The sequence below is a fragment of the Ornithodoros turicata genome, unplaced genomic scaffold (genome assembly GCF_037126465.1).
Source record: "Ornithodoros turicata isolate Travis unplaced genomic scaffold, ASM3712646v1 Chromosome49, whole genome shotgun sequence".
Lineage (NCBI taxonomy): Eukaryota > Metazoa > Arthropoda > Arachnida > Ixodida > Argasidae > Ornithodoros > Ornithodoros turicata.
In genome coordinates, this window is record NW_026999379.1 from 21,809 (window position 1) to 40,488 (window position 18,680).

Sequence of the window (18,680 nt, forward strand, 5' to 3'; positions counted from 1 at the left end):
GGTTCACGTTGCTGAAGCCAAGCCAATCCAGCACTGCGCTCCTGCCTACAAACTATCCATACTTTATTCACTCCAAATTTAAATTTTTAGCATGCTTCTTTTGAAAACGAAACCTTCCGAATTCGCGTTTCCCTCCTGCAAACTATCAATAGTTTGTTCAATCCGAAATTAAATTTTAGTTTCGCTCGTTTAGTTTCTTCACTCCCAATTTTAAATTTGGGCAACTTTCTTTTGAGAGCGAAATCTTCTGAATACGCTTTTGCACCGGCAGTTTGCTATTAAGCACTAAACATTCTGATTTCGCGTTTTACTCCTGTACACTCTCAATAGTATGGTCACTCCAAATTTAAAATTCGAGCATGTTGCTGCTAAAAACAAAACTTTCTGATTTCGCGTTTTACTCCTGCACACTATCAATAGTTTGTTCACTCGAAATTTAAAATTCGAGCATGTTGCTACTGAAAACTAAACTTTCTGATTTTGCGTTTTACTCCTGCAAACTCTCAATAGTTTGTTCACTCCAAATTTAAAATTCGAGCATGTTGCTATTGAAAACTAAACTTTCTGATTTTGCGTTTTACTCCTGCAATCTCTCAATAGTTTGTTCACTCCAAATTTAAAATTCGAGCATGTTGCTACTGAAAACTAAACTTTCTGATTTCGCGTTTCACTCCTGCAAACTCTCAATAGTTTGTTCACTCCAAATTTAAAATTCAAGCAGGTTGCTTTTGAAAACTAAACTTTCTGATTTTGCGTTTTACTCCTGCAAACTCTCAATAGTTTGTTGAATACGAATTTTTAAATTTACTCATGTTTCTTTTAAAGAAACGTATGACTTAGCGTTTCACTCGTGCAAACTGTCGTTTAGTCACTTGCAATTTAAAAGTGACCATATTTCCATCGGAAAGAAACCCTTCTGAAGTCTCGTTTTTCACATGCAGTTCGACGGTCGCGTGTCGCTCGTGAGTGACAATTACCTCTCGGGAAAAAATAAAAAAACTATGATTATCGCGAATAAAATATGAAGTTCATGAAATATGAAATATCGGAGTAGACATCTGCGCACAGCTATAAAGTTGGCATTCCTGAGGAGGAATTAGTGGCCTTTAATTGTCACAAAGCCGTAATACTGTGACAGCAACATAAACTATTTACAGTTTGACAGCGTATGCCGATGCTCTGAATAATACACGCATAGCGCACAACAATCCACGAAATCTCTTTTTCTGCTTTGTTGGTTTAAGCACAACAGGAGTTCCCGTCCGTCTTTCGGAAGACCTCCTGTTTTATGTAATCGTTTTTTTTTTATGCTAACGGTGCGAAACTATTTGAAAGACATCTGCTGTGCAACTATAAATTAAGGTATTTGATTAGATTGATAGAAAGTCGGAGCAGTGACTTCTATATTTTTGCAGCAAGCGGGTTTGGACTATGTTCAGCTTACTATCGATAGGTGAAACTGTCGATACTCAAATGAGTAGTCATCTCAACCACCGATAGTACTATTGATAGTGTTTGAATGACTATCGCCCATCACTACGAGGAGCCGTTTCACGCAGTCTCACGTTTTGAGGACACTGCTGGCGTCTCCACGGATCCACTCTCCTCCCGTTCTCGCACACAACAGATTCCGCCCGAAGGAGTGCGAGAAGGAAGGGGGAGTCATTGTCGGAGAAACGGCGAAAGGGGATAAAGCGCTCATTTGACGCCCCGCGGCTCCCTTCTTTTTCTAGAGTGTGGCGTGATAGATACAAATATTGTGTGGCACAGTATGGGAACTAAAACATTTTCCACGAGGGTTGCATAAAACACTCTCGCAGTATTGTGCGCACGAACCATTGTGTGTGACACAAGCCGTAGGGGCACACCCGCCTCGGACACACTTTGAGAAGCATACAACACAGCGATTGTTAATATGGTGGATGCTTCTTTTTCTTTTTGGCATTGATGAAACATCTTCTGCCGAAATGAGACTACCTCCGGCCGTAACGAGACTTCGGCCGTAATGAGATGTTACCCTTACTGCACCTCCCCCACGGCTCTCGAATACATAACAGATTGTAAGGTCTCCCCACACTTATAGAATTTGTCGTACTTCAGCGCCAGCAGCAGAGTTCGCATGCCCGCCAATCGCTAGCCGTTTTAAATTGGACATGTGCCGTGCTCGGCCTAGATGATTTGTACAAAAATAGAAGAGCATTCAAAGGCGCATTAGTTATCCTGATGAATACGTATTTTGTCATCCTCTCAAAGTGAAGAATATAGAAGAACATTGCGTTGTGTCATAGCAGAGCAGAGTTATTTCTTCCAAGACATTTATCTTCAGTTAGTTTTCTTACTCTTCCGCGCTTCATATGAGATTATTGTGTACCTAAATCACGATGAACTTGTTTCGTTGTGGCGCCGTATGTAATGCAACTCTACACCAGATAACGCATATGCAACGGTTAAGAACCGCTTGGGCAAGACGTACGGTTTCTAACAAATATACCTCTTAAATTTAAGAATAGCTTAGGATACCTAGGACAAAATACAATGTGGAAAGAAATCCAACAACAGAAAGGCTTGCCTGAGAAACATGCTTACTTTCTTGTGTAATCCAGGTATAAAGTGCAATCTAGACTTCTCTAACTCACGGATCAACGTTCGTGCATGAAGCGCAGAGTTCGTTGCCTCCATCCCTCAGTCGTTGTGTCCAGCCTGCCGAGGAGCGAAAGAGGAGCGAAAGAGGAACGAAAGTACGTCGTGACGACCAATAATTGCTTCATAGATATAATATACACCTCATAGGACTCCAATCTTGAATGTGAATCTTGAATGTGTGTCTGGCTGGGAAACTAAATAGACAAACAGATATCACCAACCAAAAATCCACCAAATGGATTTCCCGCCATTCGAGGCCGACTTGGCTCCTTCTTCACGGGTGAATAACTTGGGCAGGAGTAGCGTCTTTTATAATGTAGGAGGCGAAATCGGGACCACTTGCGGGCGTTGATTGCGAATGACATGTCGGAGGCCGTTCACGTAAACCGTAGGTAATGTCCCAACCCAAGCAGCACAATGTACTGAAAGTCCAGTGCAATAGGGGTGGACCGGTAGGTGGAAGGCCTTCAACAGACTCGTGCAAGTAAAGAACCTTGATAAGACACACACCGTCCACTCCTATTGCACTCGACTTTCAGTACATTGTGCTGCTTGGGAAAGGATCCGTTGATGGTTCCCGGGGTTAGCTAGAAATGCTAAGATTCCAAGAAGAGTCTCCTTGTCAGATTAGTCTCTAGGTAAATGACAGTGGCGTTCTCAAAGTCGATCACATGGTCGCGGGCGTCGTATTGTTCGACCAGGGCACTCCGTTCTACATCGGATTTACGCACGTCGTTCCGATGTTGTCGAAGTCTCTCTTGTAAGTTCTTTGTTTCGCGGCACATCGAGCAAGAGATGTTGTACACGTCCCCTTCGGCTTTTGTTCTGAGAAGTCGGTCCTTCGGGCGGGGGATGCGGTGGCCGATAGTAGATACGGGTTTGTGGGCGACCTGAGTTGCCTATTTCCCCAGAACGCGTGCCAAGGCTTCTCTAGGGAATTTAGGGAACGGCAATGCGCCTGTTACGGACGACAGAGTTGTCCGCCCGAGGTGGGCGGTGAAGGATGTCGCCGTATTGACGGCGGACGACCCTGCGTATGAAGCTCTTCCTCTAGCCATTCTTTTTCAAGTGCGTCCGTACTGCTGCCTCCTCCTGTCCCCTGCCCGCATGGGTCGAACAAGCTTCGCGTGCTCTTGATAGAAGCTATGATACGACTGACGCCTTATGGCTCATCGGGTGGTGGGAATCAAACTGTAGATACCGTCGACTGTGCTTTCGGTATACAGTGAACTTGTGGCGCGTTCCTTGTCTCTTCAGAAGCATATCGAGGAACGGTAAACTGTTGTCTCTCTCTCGCTCGACGGTGAATCGTATGGATAGCTCGATGCCGTTGAGGTACAACAAGAACCTATAGATATCCGTTTTCTTTAAGACGGCGAAACAGCCGTCTATCGACTCCAATCTTGAAGGCGACCAGTGCGTTTCTTCAAAGACCGATCCGGCTCATCCTCGCTCCCTGACGTTTCGAAACAAAATGATTTGCCAGCGGTTCGAAGAACCGCATCCTTCCCAAACGTGTGATGCCTCACTGACCAGCCTCGCTCACATTGGTACCTCACGTTATATGGTGAATGTGCTCATTGTATTAGCACGCCTACCAGATAACATAACACCAGTGGCCAGATAACGGCAAAGTAACACAGGCCCAGGTCAAAAGTGAAATATCATCTGGTGAGTGCGCTAATATGTAGACCAATAATTGCTTCATAGATATAATATACACCTCATAGGACTCCAATCTTGAATGTGAATCTTGAATGTGTGTCTGGCTGGGAAACTAAATAGACAAACAGATATCACCAACCAAAAATCCACCAAATGGATTTCCCGCCATTCGAGGCCGACTTGGCTCCTTCTTCACGGGTGAATAACTTGGGCAGGAGTAGCGTCTTTTATAATGTAGGAGGCGAAATCGGGACCACTTGCGGGCGTTGATTGCGAATGACATGTACAAATGACATGACATGACAAACTCAGGATACGCCATGTCAACCTCACGTAAGTTCATGGCCCTAGTCTGAGTTCACACCTTATCAGATGATTGTCATCATGAGTTCCGAGTCCCGAAATGCCGAAGTATGCTTGTGGGACGTAGAAGGCTGACGATGAACCGTGAGCAGTGACAGACCCGTCTGTGGATAACATCTTTCGTGAAGTACATATCGCATGAGTGTGACGCAGCCTTAACTGTCCTACCACTGTAGTACTTTTGGCTTAGTTTTTCCTGATGCCAGGGATGTGTAGGCATACCGAAATCGGTAGTTTCGTCCTGAATGGCTTCACAATGCCGCTAGAGAAGAGAAGGTTGTACATGGCAACCACGAGGTGATAACGACAATGCTTTAGACATGACATGCTGAGCACTTGTGTAGTGACGAGACCCAAAATGTGGCAAAGTATCCTTGGAAGTGACAAGTCTGCCAATTTTTCCCCAGTGTTTTGTTTTAGTGCCGAGACAACAATACTATCCCTTCATACAGGGTATTTCACTGAAAGTGATAAAAAATTCTAACTGGCGACGTACTCACCGGAGGATTGTGGGAGATCACATAACGCCTCTTGTCACTCAGACGTCTTGGTTTCTCACCCATGCAGGCTGCCTTCACGGACATGTTTGTCCAGGAACAACACATACACGGAGGTGGAGGGATCCCGAAAACTGCCTGGGTTTATAACAACGCTGGACAGGATATGCAACATCGCTCATGCTAAGTCCGGGTACCCCCATGTTTATGACAGGGTAAGCCCAAATAGTTTCCATTTGTGTAACGATTGTTTTTTTTCAGATTCGATAAGTCTAAGTTGCGATGTAAAGCAATAGTAACTCATGGCGTAAGGTCGCCAGACAACTGTGGCCCTAGGATGAGTTCCATGGGAACTTTAATCACAGTCTTGTGGAAGTCCGTGAGAGTTGTGGCTACAGACCACGCTCTTAAAAATGAACTTCACCGCATAGCACGCTCCTAGCCAACCATATTCTCGAATGATATTGTTACATGACCTGATTGGTTGAAAACGGGAGGCGTACGCCTTCTTTTGTGACAATTATGAACAACATATGTGTCAAAAAAAGACGTTGGCCTTCCGTTCTAAACATATTAGGGCAGATGAATATATCATTCGAGATGGTGGCTGCTTAGGGGCGTGCTATGCGGTGAAGGTAATTTCTATGATTTCAGATGCTCATGCACTAAAAACGTAGTTTTAGGCGCCTAATGTTTTTTTTTACTTTTTACGCCTTTTACTGCCTAAACTAGGCAGTAAAAATGTCTGAGAGGCACATATAGGCACAGTCATTACTTACCATAGGAATATTTACTCCTGAGATGAGGAAAGACAAAATGAATACATTTGATGCGACGATACCTTTATTTCTTCAGTTCAATAAGAGAGGGGAAAGAGATATTCACGAATGCAAGCACGCTTCATAAGTGCAGCACTCAACGGGACGCCTAGTGTTACACACATACAAAGACCATTTCCAACTTCGCGGGCCGTTAGTTGTGCTTTGTCACTCAAACTGAACGCTTAACGTCCACTGACGCATATTGGCGCGGTTATGTTTCCTGAGGGTAGCATCCATTGCAGCATCTGTAATATTACTATCTTCACCGGTTAGTGCTTTTGCTACTAAACCAGATATTGGAAGCAGATGTGATAACTATCCTCCATGCTCACGCTTTGCTCCTCAATTCCCATTGCCCGCGCTCCGAACGGCACACCTGTGCAGCCACGGTGCTCTCTGGCGGTAGCAATTGCAGGAGTTGGAGCCACCTAGCGGCGATTTGGGAAAGCTGCGAGAGCGGGTCCAGCAGTCGAGCACGTCCGGGCAGGGGAAGCGGTACACGTATCTCTTGTTTTTGGATAGAATGCCGAAAACAAAGAATGTATCGAAATCAAAAATAATTATGCTGCACTCTTAGTAGAGAGAAAGTGCATACAGGAGTAAAAGCGCTAATACGAGACGAGACGAACGCGACGAAGCGCCAACAGCAACAAGAACGTGCGCTTTGTTGTTTTGTGCTTCATTGGTGTCGTCTCGTTTGAGCGCACAGAACCCGTGCACTATTAAGGTGGCGCCCAGAAAATTGTCTCGTAGCGGTGCTGTGTCTCGATGGATCGCCAAGCTCAGGAGACCGAGGACGACGGAATTGCAGATACGGTTTGCAGTTTGCTTCATTTTCTTCGGTTCCTTTCTTTTGCTTCGTCTTTCCCCATTTGCTTCTGTTCTTTGGCTCCTCCTTTTTCTTCCTATTTTTGCGTTTCGGGGTTCGTGTTACCGTTTAACCAAAGGAATTACCGTAAGGCGTTCCGAAAGGGGCTATACTGACGCATTTCAAAGGAATCGATGGATGGATCACCCTAAAGTTTTTTTCATGATTTGCGCCACTCTAAGTAGCGATCCAGAGGCGTCATTTGATAGACGTGGTTCACGCACGTTGCTCGGTCAGTGGTGATGGAACCTTTGAGGACAGGACAAGGAACAAACCACAGACAACGCATGTGTAAGGCGAACTGAAAATCTTTAAAGGGACTATGAAACGATTTTTTTCTTCGTTTCGTTCGAAAGAAGACATTTTTCTGAGTCTAGAAGCGAAATTTTACTTTCGTCGCGCGAGCGGATTTCTCGGGAGCGAATTTAAACGGAGCGGCGAAGGGAGGACAGCTGGCGCCGCGCCGTGACGAGCTGCCGAGCGGAGACACAACGGGTAACTTGACGCGACCACGGCCGGCTCAGCAACACGTCATCGTGACGTGTTGCCGAGCCGAGGAATCCCGCCAGGAGCATGCGCCGTAGGATCCCGCGTATGCGTTCATCGGGAGTGGAAATCTCCATGACAGCAGCTTTCGCGCGATCGGCAGATTTCGGCAGTGGCGGCAGCCACAGCGCGAGCTCGCGGCATTACTTGCCATTGTGCAACACCGGTGACGTAACGGGGAACCGAAGAGCGGTCCGTACAGTTACACCATCGGCAGGGAAATATGCGCGGGAGAGGAGGAACGCGGAAGAGACATTTCCAGCGCGCGCTCCTCGCAGAGTGGAGCGATTTCGTCCGGAAAAATTTATGGCATATTAGTTTCTCTGCGGGAAGAACAGTTTCCATCGAAAAAAAGTATGGGGGTTCGGGAAATTTCATAATCCCTTTAAGTCGGACTCACCTCTTAAGAAAGTTTATGGGGAACTTTTGTTGGCAGGGATCTCGTAAACCACGCTAAATTTCTACACAAAACAGGTACAAGCATGTCCCTCTCGAGTTTTTGCTACGGAATGACACATTCTTGAATGCCTGAAGCGAACCACTCATTTTTGGCGAAATAAAGTTTGTCAGATTTCGAATACATGGTAGTCTATTGGAGATGCAGCAAAACCGCTGGTCACGGCACGGACGGCTGCGGTATCTCGGCCAAAATATGTCATTCCCCACAGTAACAATATAAGAACTGATTTCAATCAACAAATTCGACAAACTTACACTAGTTTCCAGATCCCTGCGCATAAAAATAGTGGTTTGGTAGTGCAAGTATTCTCTGCAGTGTGGCGCCATCGCTGTTTTCTCTCGGTCCAAAAGGCACTCTTCCAGTTAGTTTTTTCCCCTCTATTCTGTATTTCATTTCCCAATGGCGGATGTGGAGGCAGCGCGTGACCGTACGCACGGTTTGGGCTGTGCGTGTGCGCCTTAGAGCTGTTGTTTGGCATGCTGGCTCAGCTCGGAGGCCGCTTGTAGCTGCATCATGATTTGGTGGAAAGCTCGTTCTTCCGCGTCAGCGACTGGCGTCCACATTTTTGCTGTGGTTTAGGAAACTGGTTCAGCCAGGTGTTCTGCGCGAATGTCTCAAAATGAAAGCACCGGCAGCTCCTTCTTTTATTTTTTTAATCACGACTGGAAAGGAGTCGAAAATACACAAATATATTTGGGTGTTGTTTTGTTTTGTCAAGCTTGTTTGAGCTGCCAGTGGTCGGCACGGTACTTCAGGTGTACAAAGTGGAAGAGAAATGCACAAGGGAAGTACTGAGCAGAGCACAGCCAGTTTGCGCATTCAATACGTCCGCATCGAGCGGCATCGGAAGTTCTTCACGGTAGTGGCGAAGGGGGGGAGGGCACCTAACCTAACCTTACGAGCAGGTGAACAATACGGTGTATGGTTCTGTTGAAATCAGGCAGCCGTTTGAAAAACCAGACAGTGGTGGGCTCTATTTGAATCTTCATGTTCCTAGGCGTTGGAGGCTCGTGTTGTATTCGTGTGTGTTTATTTGATTCAGCCTCAGAACAGTTGCTTTCGGTTATGATTCTGTGTTGAGAACTGCGCCAAATGGAAAGATGGGAGCCATCCGTGCGCTTATTAGAAATGGCTCGTCCAAGAAATGCGATGACAGTGGAGGTTATATCCGGCAGATGGGGAAGGCCACCTCGCGTTCTTCATTACTATGAGGGGAAAGAAATCGTTTCAGAGTAGCACGTACTGAGATTTTTGTTGGTGGTCTTGTTAAGAGCGGTAAAAAAGATTTATATACAATTCGCGAGTTTTAGCACACGGGAAGGTGCTTACGGGGGGATTTAAGCTCAATTCTGGCAACGATGTCCCCTAGGGTTCTCCGATATTCCACATCATTTTTTATATGAAACCATATCGTGTGTGATGAACAAGTTCACCAGTCTTTGAATCTGATGTGCAGCGGTCATGAAAGTAAAGAATGATACGTCCCCGCGTGAACAACAGCGCGTCTCCAAATAGCGCTCTCCCTGCCCTTTGAGGGCACCTCAGTCGCCCTGTTTAGAACTGTCACTCTGTACTCTTTTCTTATATATTCAACGTACAACAGACCTTTACCGTATTCAAATAATTATTAAAACTTCCGTTTACTGCGTAACTTAAATTATCGCAAAAATGCTACCTACTGTGATTTCTCTCAATACTTGCAGTCGGTTTACGAATAACGTATACATATCGGACATAGAAATTTTGCATCAAAAGGAAGGTTATTTTTGCTCCCTTTGTAGTGTAGTTTATTTGCTTGTTTACGATACTGAAGAGGTGGAACATGCGTCAGAATAAGTCATGCTTCTTCAAAATTCGCCGTATTCGTAAACCTGTTCTTCAAGGACACCACAACTGATCTAGAAAAAAAAAACTGAGCTATGCAGTAACATGTCAATTTTCTAATAGCACCACTTTTATGCAAAAAGGTAGATGGCAAAGCATTTAGGCAAAAAATGTAGATCAGCATTCACAAAATGAAAAAAACGAGTGGCAGAACCGCAGGCAATTCCGCTCCCGCTGCTGCATCGCAACAACACGCGGTGAGCTTTTCGCAACAAAGCCGTCGCATTCTCCACGAGAAAGAAGGGACTTCCAAATTATGTATTTCTTAACAGTTTTTCCGACCTGTTTTGATGTTCGAAGATTTCACGGCAGTCGTACGAGACATTTAGGATGCTTATGTTTACCCTTTATGGCAGTTTTATAAAAATAAAGAACGACAGCAGGATATATGTCGTTCTTCCAGTTGAGTTCAACGGCAGCGCGAGTAGTATTGGATAAACACGACTTAACGAGCAACATGACACCTTCCTCCTCTCTCACCCCCCCTGTTACCCCCAATTTTGCAATTTGCACCCCCACCAAATTCTTTTTATATTTTTTTTTCGGTTTTTTCACTTAAAATCGCTCATACACGCATAAGAATGCGATAATAGAGCGTAGAATATAATTTTCAATTAATAAATTCAATTACTATTCATTCCAACGAGATAGAGAGAGGAGGAAAATATCAAATTATCGTTAAGTCGTGTTATTCTATAATGAGACACACGAAAAGAAGTGCACATACGCATAAATGCACTTTCTAAACTCATTTAATAATTCAAGTCATTACTATACACATTCAATTCATTAATGTGTCAGTCCAGGTTCGGTAACAGCATAAGCCCGTGGGCGCCGCCATTTGCAAAGCGTCACACCAGGCAGGTCGGAAAGCATCACGTCAGGTGGCAGCACCGCTATCATCATGGGGACTTCCGTGGAATGCAGAAAGAAACAAAACAAAAAAAGTGCTAACGAGGGGAAAACACGCGCGAAAACAGGCACACACACACACAAAATTTTCACCATCGCGAATATGTGCGGGCATGCACCGACGAGTATAGCAACAAGGGTCATTGACAGAATGGCGTACAAGGGAATTGCGAACATGTTTGGGCATGCACGGACAAGAATAATAACAACAAGGGGAAGACTTTCTGCTAATCGCAACAAGGTAAATCGACAAACATACACTACTCCAATACACGCTGACAAGTAATCGCAGTTAGGGGGTAGGCAAACGCGACAACAGAAGAAGTATTAAAACGACAACTCACCGACATCCAAGCATATCTGTGTGCACACACACCGCCCTCCATCTTCTTTACATGACTAAAGAGTTTACCAGCACATCAACGGTCACGATACGAGCGACGCGCCAGACGTCCGCACCCGACGAGAGGCAAACAGAAAACTGAATCTGGCGCCCTCTCCACGGAGCATACGTCACACGCGTGCGCTCGCAGCGCCACCACGTCTGCTGTCGGACGTTTCGGTTTTGGTCTCGTCGCCCTTCACGTCTCGCGCATGCGCTTCGAGCACGGTGGTGGTGGTGGAGGATTCGCTTTCGTTCTGACGCCCATTTCTTTACGTTTTTTATTTGGAAACACCGTATAAAGGGAGAGCGCGCTATCCGCGCGTTATCATTCAGACCAATACTTGGAAATGTTCAGTTACCACGCTTTGCAAACTTGTCCTCGTATCCACGCTTCTTGGGAAGAGCTGGAGAATGACTGTTTCAGCAAGGAGAGTCCCCGAAACGAGCTTGTCATCTCTGCTTTTCGGTACGTCATAGACATGGTGGCTTTTGGCAATATAGGAAAGATATCCCCAGGCCCCCTACAGGAAATGGTGCGTCGGATATACGCCCGTTACAAGAACGTCTCTATAAGCGTTCTGGATGGACCCTTCGGAGCGATCAGTGAATTTTTGAAGTCGACAAACACCGAATTCAACTACGTGTCTGCAGACATCGTGGACCTCCTCGCTCGCGCCGTTGCTCATATTAAGTATTCACTGCGGAACCAACATCATCTGCAAGCAGTCTACATTGTCAATTTTGTCACTGATTTATTGAAATACCGTTTAGTCATCGAAATGGAACACATTAAACAGGCTGAATAACTTTGACGAGACTCTGTTGTTTTTTTCATGGAAACATCTTTATTGAATCTAAACATATACTCTTCCCTTGAGCACGTCGATAGATGCTCGCACTCTCCCTGACTTGCTCGATCCACACGAAGAGAACATTACGAGAAGATCGGACATGCCAAAAAAGGTACGGGTAATCTTCATCGCAGCGACGTCATTGCGCGGGTCACTGAACCAGCACGATGTCGGAATGGTCATTCTTTTTATACATCCATTCCGCCACCACACTGCCACGATGACCCGTGCTCCTCCCGTCTTCGTCTTTTTATCGCAGTGTCGACTTTACGCTTGACTACCGGGCTAGAGTGATGGTGCAATGGACTGTCGTTTATACGTCAATTTCACCATCTGCTAGCACGATGACCAACCACCTCCTCTTCCTGCGTTCGCGCGCGCGAAAGACAGAAGCTATATTTCTGAGCTACAATTTTATTATTTTTTAGACTCTCTCGATTATTATGACAACGCGTGCACAGACTTGGTCCTTTGTTGTATTACTCAATCCCCGATGACGTTCGAGGGCTCTCTTCCGGGTTGTCCGGTGCTGCAAAAAACGAGAGTGTTCTGTTACAATGCATTGAGACACACAGAGCGGAAATTACCCTCGTATTCGCAGCTGCCGTAAGGAAAGGAACGTACGGCGTCGACCAGATAGCGGTTGTCATCGTAGGGGACCAAGCTCTTCTTGACTCTCGAAATGGTGTACATTGTTTGCTTTATGCTCTGGATGGTGCACTGCTTCTGAGAGACTGTCCTTTCATTGAATAGAGAATCTCGGTACACTTCGTGCAATAAGTGTCTCCTCACCACGTCTTTCTTAACTCCTTTCGCTCTCGCAATCTGATTGTGTGTTCCGGCCAAGAGAATGCTGTACATTTTGGCTCGGATGGCTACGACTTCCTGAATAACTCCTCCTCCCGTTTCGTCTTTGAAGTACCCCATCTGGTTCGCGTGCTCGGCGTTGAAAAGTGGATGGTTCGGTGGATAGGAGGAGAGATCTAGCTCGTGCTGAATTTTCATCACCTGCTCTACGAGGCTCTCGCACGTGAGAGCAAAAATTATACTGTCCGTATCTCCATAGGTCAACTGCACTGGACAGGTTAAGCGAGAAAAGAGCGACTCGTAAATGAAGCTGTACATTCGGACTTTGGATATCTCTAAAATGGCAAAGCCCACGTAAAGGGGGTGCGTGCATTTGACACGACGCTGTTTCATCTCGTACAAGATGCACTTGTCACTCAGGATGTGGAAATGCTGGAAGTCGATGGAACTAGCGTTTCTGAGCGCGCTTTCTTTGTCGTAGGCTATGGTGTACCTCTTCATGCGTCTCACATTTTGAATCGTTTTCCCGAACGTGCTATTTGTTATGGTCTTATACAGTAAACGCTCGAATTTCGTAGTTGAGGCATTCCTCAATGCGAGGTTTCTATGCACGAAGGCGGACAAAAAATTGTCTTGGCGGAACGAGAGGATGGCGTGAATGTGTTTTATTTTCATGCCCAACCTCACGTAGAGAGCGAGCAGATAATAGTGCACGACGTAACTTTCTTTGTCGTAACATGTCAGTAACAATTTCCTCGTGGGTGGCGCGTTTAGTGCCAATACCTCTTTCAAGTTCCTTTGGTAGGGGGATAGTTGACCCTCGTCCACGGTTCTGTGTTCGGGTGCCAGAGGGAAGTCCCTCGTGAGCGCGTGCAGTTCTTCGGGATAGGTCAGGTCTACCACGTACACGTATCCCACTTCTGAATCGTGAGGAATTTTGAGAAAATCGATATCGCCCCAGCTGGAAGGATCGACCCACTCAAAACCTCCTGTCGGATGATGGAAAGTCATGGCATAAGCGTACAAACTGTTTACATCTAAGTACTGAATAATTTTTTTCTCTTGTTGAGGGTCGTAATCGTCGCATGCCTCGTGATTAGCCCGACAATATCTGTGGAAGCTGTTACAAATGCCTCCCCTGATTCCCTTCTCGATTGTTTCGTACATCTCACGATCGCTCATGAGCTCGAGTTTGACTTTGGTGAGCTTCAGTGCGCTGCTCCACGCGTAACTGGCGAGGGATACGGTGCGTAAGATATCTATCCCATCCTTCTCTAGCGTAATCTTCCTGAAATACAGCACGACGTCGCAGAGCTGACAGGTGTCGAGCGTGACGTAGAGACGCGTGTAATCGCCAAGGTTGCTACATTCAAAATATTCAAAAATATCACGGGCGTACTGATAGTCCTCGTCCGAGATATCTTCATCGTTCAGGTCATTTTTGAAAGCTTCCTTTGGCGGTAGCGCGGGCAAATCGTACGCTTCGAAACTGTCGACGAAGGTGTACGGATAAACGCCTTTCCTTAGGAGACAGCGGAAACGGTCATCAAACATTTGACGCGTACAAAGGAAGGCGCTTTCGCCACCGCTGGTAAGTAGCGTTTCCACCAGGTTCGACAAGGAGAGGTTGAAAAACTGTGTGGTATCGCGGAAATGGAGATCGACAATGCTGAACCCTCGTATTTTTTCTGTGGTAGACGCTAAGATCCACGGTTCACCCAGATTTAGAACGTGCATGTGGCGGAGAAGGGAGCTCAAATCGTATTGCAGGTTGTGCACTAACACGACGAGTTCTTTGGTGTTACGACACGTAAGGTTACACTATCACACAGCGTCGCGACTAAATTCGAGGATCCGGGCTCTACGAAACGGGTGTGGTCGTGATGCGACACCTTCCGTGTGTCACGGTTAAATTCTATCCCACAATATTTACAGTGTGTTGCGCATTGGTGACAAAGGTGGTCTTCCGGACTCATGACCAACGGAGAGGGGAGGCGGTTCAACCTATCAATTTGTTCGCTAAATCCCTTGAGTGCGAGCAAGCATTTTTCTGGCGCGTTAGGTCCCAAATACCCATCTGCGTCCATTATTGTTCCATCGCAACTTCGCACTAGAACGATGCAGTACGAGCTCATCCTGTGCACACTCACTGCGTCCTTAACGAGCGCATCCTTTTCCAAAACGCTTTCCGTGTCCAGTACAGCGAATAGGTGTAGGGATGCATGTGCTGTATCTTGGTGAAGGAGACGCTTTCTCCCGCTTTTGGCATTTCCAAAATCGTTTCATTTACGTCCCGGCATAGGCGTTCGTGGTGCTCCAACGCCTCTCTCGTTAGATGCCCCTTGGTGCATTTCTCGCAATAAAAATAGTCACTTCGTCCCATGAAAGTGCTAAATTTTCTGATTCCATAGAAGTGACCCCTAACCTCGAGCAAATGTACTTTATCCGTATACAGCATAGAGGGAACCCTCCCCGTGCTCACCGTCGACGTTTGCTCGTCGAACACGTAGATGTACACGGAGATTTTGTTTTTTCTCTCCCACAGGGAAATGTCTTCGTAAGTGACTGGGAAGCAGGGCGGCCAGTACGTTACGCGCGTCTCCGGATTCGTAGGATCCATGTATTTTCTGTATCTGACGAAATCGTTGGGGTTATTTTTTAGCGGATGTAAGAGCGCCAGCACGCTATACTTGAAACACTCATTTTCGTGGTTCCACAGTAGCTTGACGTTTGTCAGGATCCTTCTTTTTTTCTTTAAGGACGCGGGAAGTTCGATAGTGCACCCGATCCGCTTCGGTTTCAAACGTATTATTTTTAGGTCGACACATTGAACGTCTCTGGAAGTGAAGCCCGACCCTTCTCTCGAATAGTTTTCGACGCGCTGCGAGGACTCTGCGATGGCAGCGTTTAACGCGCCTTCGATTTCTTGACGGTTATAAACCACTCTCATGTGAAGATTTACGTGAAGGAGGTGCGAAGTTATCCCGTCGGCTCCGTCCTTAACCATGAGCGCCTTCGAGCACAGACAAAATTTGAAAGGCATGGGATAAGCTTCCAGCACGCGCATGATTACATGAGCTATGCTATGTTCAACGTTGTCGTCGTGTGGGGAACAGAGAAGCGTGTACCTAGTAGCCGTTCCGTCAAATGCCTCATCTGTGACAAAAAAAGGAAGGAATCGTCTCTCCGTGACGGAGGGATGATTCTCTACGACGTGTTCTCGTAATTCTACGATTCTGCGACCCTCCACGGGGTCATCTTCCCATCGAAATTCTGGGCTTGCATCTGGTGTTTCAACTTCCACCCACCCAGACAGAGGAATGAAATCTGCATACGACTGATCCCTTCCCACATGAGTAGTTCGTCTGCATTGTCGTGCCCATCTAGGGGCTCGTCGTCGTCGTCGTCGTCGTTTTCATCATCTGTTTGATTCATTACAAAAGACGGACTGATAAGTGTTTCGTCATCATCATCATCATCATCATCATTATCATCTGAAATGACTATCGGGCTGTTACCGAGATTCTCTATTCTATCCTCGTGTTCTCTTTCTACGGCCACGAGCATGGCGTCGATGGGGTCGTACTGGCGTACGAGGCAGCGTGGCACTGCGACCAAGCACAATCAATACGTGATTCCCCCTCTAAAGTAAACAAAAAAAATAAAATAATACTCACTCTTCCTTCTTGATAAGAAACACTTGAGGTAGTAGTTGTTTCTGTTGATGTTGTGGTTGTTGGGGAAAGGATGGACACAGTTAACGGTGCCCCTGTAGAACTTGTGCGTGATGAAAGATTGTGTCAGCGACTATCATCCCCTAAAAGTACACAATTTAGAACAAACAGAGCAATCATCAAACACATTCGGCTTACATGTTTGTTTTCCACGAAACGGTCCACGTCGTTGAGGGATGGCCCTTGCGGGCTTGCAATAATTCCTACGAAGACCGTCCTTTTATAGTTGACACCGCTCTCCTCTTTCTCTCCCCCTCTCAGTCTTACCGGAGTGAAATCGACACTTGCGTTCCAAGCTCCACCTTTTTTTCTGTCGTAACCGTCGTTTCGATGCTCCTTGATTTTTGTTGTTGTTGTTGTTGTCACCGTAACCATTGTTTCGAAGCTCGTTGCTTGTACATGATGGCAATTGATGTTCTCAGGCTGGAACACAGAAGATGAGGGTTCGTGTCCAGCCTCCTGTTTTCATCACGTTGCTTGTGTTTGTTGTAACTGTTGTTTCGAAGCACGTTACCACGTGCAAAAAAAAATAAAAAAAAATAAAAAAAAGAAGGGAGGGTCTAGGATGAAATCAAAAGCTCCGTTAGGAAGACAACTTTTCTTTAACGAGTATCCTAACCTAGCGTCCTCGCCCTACGTCCTCCGCATCATCCTCCGGGTCGTGCACCATCAACCTGCTAATATAGAATCACGAGAGTGATTATCTTGTCAAAAATAAAATAAGAAAGAGCTTACTGGATTACGAATTGGGGTCCGCTTCGCCTGTGCGCGCAGGTATTCCACTGGAAGATCAGTGAGTGCATAATCTCCTCGATCATTCCAGTGGATAGGGGGATGCCCTCATCGACATCGAGGTCGGTGAGGTCATCCACCAGGCTCCTGGGCACTGACAAAAGGTTCTGGTATAAAGGGTGGCGATGTAGACCCCTGCCCTCCCATTCCACCCTGTAATAGGCGAGGAGGATGGTGTTGAGGGCCTCCTCAACGACGTCGTCCAGGGGGAAAACGAGAAACTCTAAAAAGTCCTCGAAGACCACCCTGGGGACGTCGTTGTAATCCATGAGTTGAAAAAACAGCGACACGATACCCAGGATGGTGTACCCTATGCAAATGTTAAATAAATAAATAAATAAATAAATAACACTTTCTATGATGATGAGCACTCACCACTCGACGGCTCCATGTCCTGCAACAAGTGCGTCACACTTTCGAAACGCCTCATCGCGAATTTCGGATGGACGTTTCGAAGGAAGACTAACTGGTTGACTGACTGAGTGCATGTTGTAGGTTGCTCCCACATATTCACTTGTCATGCTCAGGTTGCACGGTTTCGTATTCCTCTATTGAGCAGGGTTCTCACGAACGATTAGCTAGCGCGCGCGCGAAAGAGAGAGAGAGAGAATGAAGACAGGGAAAATTTTTATTCGGTATATACAGTTATTCGACCTTGTCGACGTCTCCTTCTTCCTCCTCCTCCTCCTCATGTTCATCGAGGATCCAAGGGTCGTGCCTATAGAAATAAACGAAAAGAATGAAACATCGAACAAGAAAGATCTCTCGGAAAACTTACGGGATTTGCGTTCGCATCCACCGTTCGAGGATGTCTCTCCATCCCGCACTGCTCACTTGGTTCCACTGAGTGGTGAGGGACCGGAGGAGGCGCTCTGCGGCCTCAGAACTTAGGGGAAGATTACCTTCAAGACAGAGCTCTCCCTCTAGGTTTCGGGGGAGTCTAAAAAATAGCTCTTCGTCCAGTCCCCGACGCATAGCAATCTGCGTCCACTCTGTCACGTAGTAGCCCATGAAAACTGCCACCGTTGCGTCCTGAATTTCAATGTCGTCACTGAACGTGAAGCACTGAAAGAAGGCCTCCACGTCCATGCGGGGGACGTCGCACCCCGTCGCCGGTATCAGTTGGAAGAACGCTTCTACCACTGCGATTACTGTAAACCCTACAGAAATGCATGAAATAAAATAAATAAATAAATAAACAAGACGCTATACAATGTCGAACAGACTTACCGAAGAGGGGACGGATGTGGACAAGGAGGTCGAAGATGGATTGGAAACGACGAGCCATATCGCTTGGTTGGTTGGTTGGTTGATGATAGGCAGGGAATAGAAGATGAGGTGGCAAGAGGAACGGTCCATCTGATAACCGTGCTTTCTCACGCTCGCATGCATCCGGCGTAATAGTATCGCTTACGGGAAACCGCCATTTTCTCGTTCAATATGACGCGCGCG

General features: G+C 46.3%; 1 protein-coding gene across 1 annotated transcript in view; it reads left to right on the forward strand.

The window, feature by feature from the left end:
• The window catches only part of LOC135374252 (A disintegrin and metalloproteinase with thrombospondin motifs like), a 74,701-nt gene that overhangs the window by 20,715 nt on the left and 35,306 nt on the right, over positions 1-18,680 (forward strand). The window contains exon 3 of the mRNA XM_064607248.1: positions 5,239-5,383. Within this exon, the coding sequence (XP_064463318.1) occupies positions 5,239-5,383 (145 nt within the window). The remainder of the gene's footprint in view (positions 1-5,238; positions 5,384-18,680) is intronic.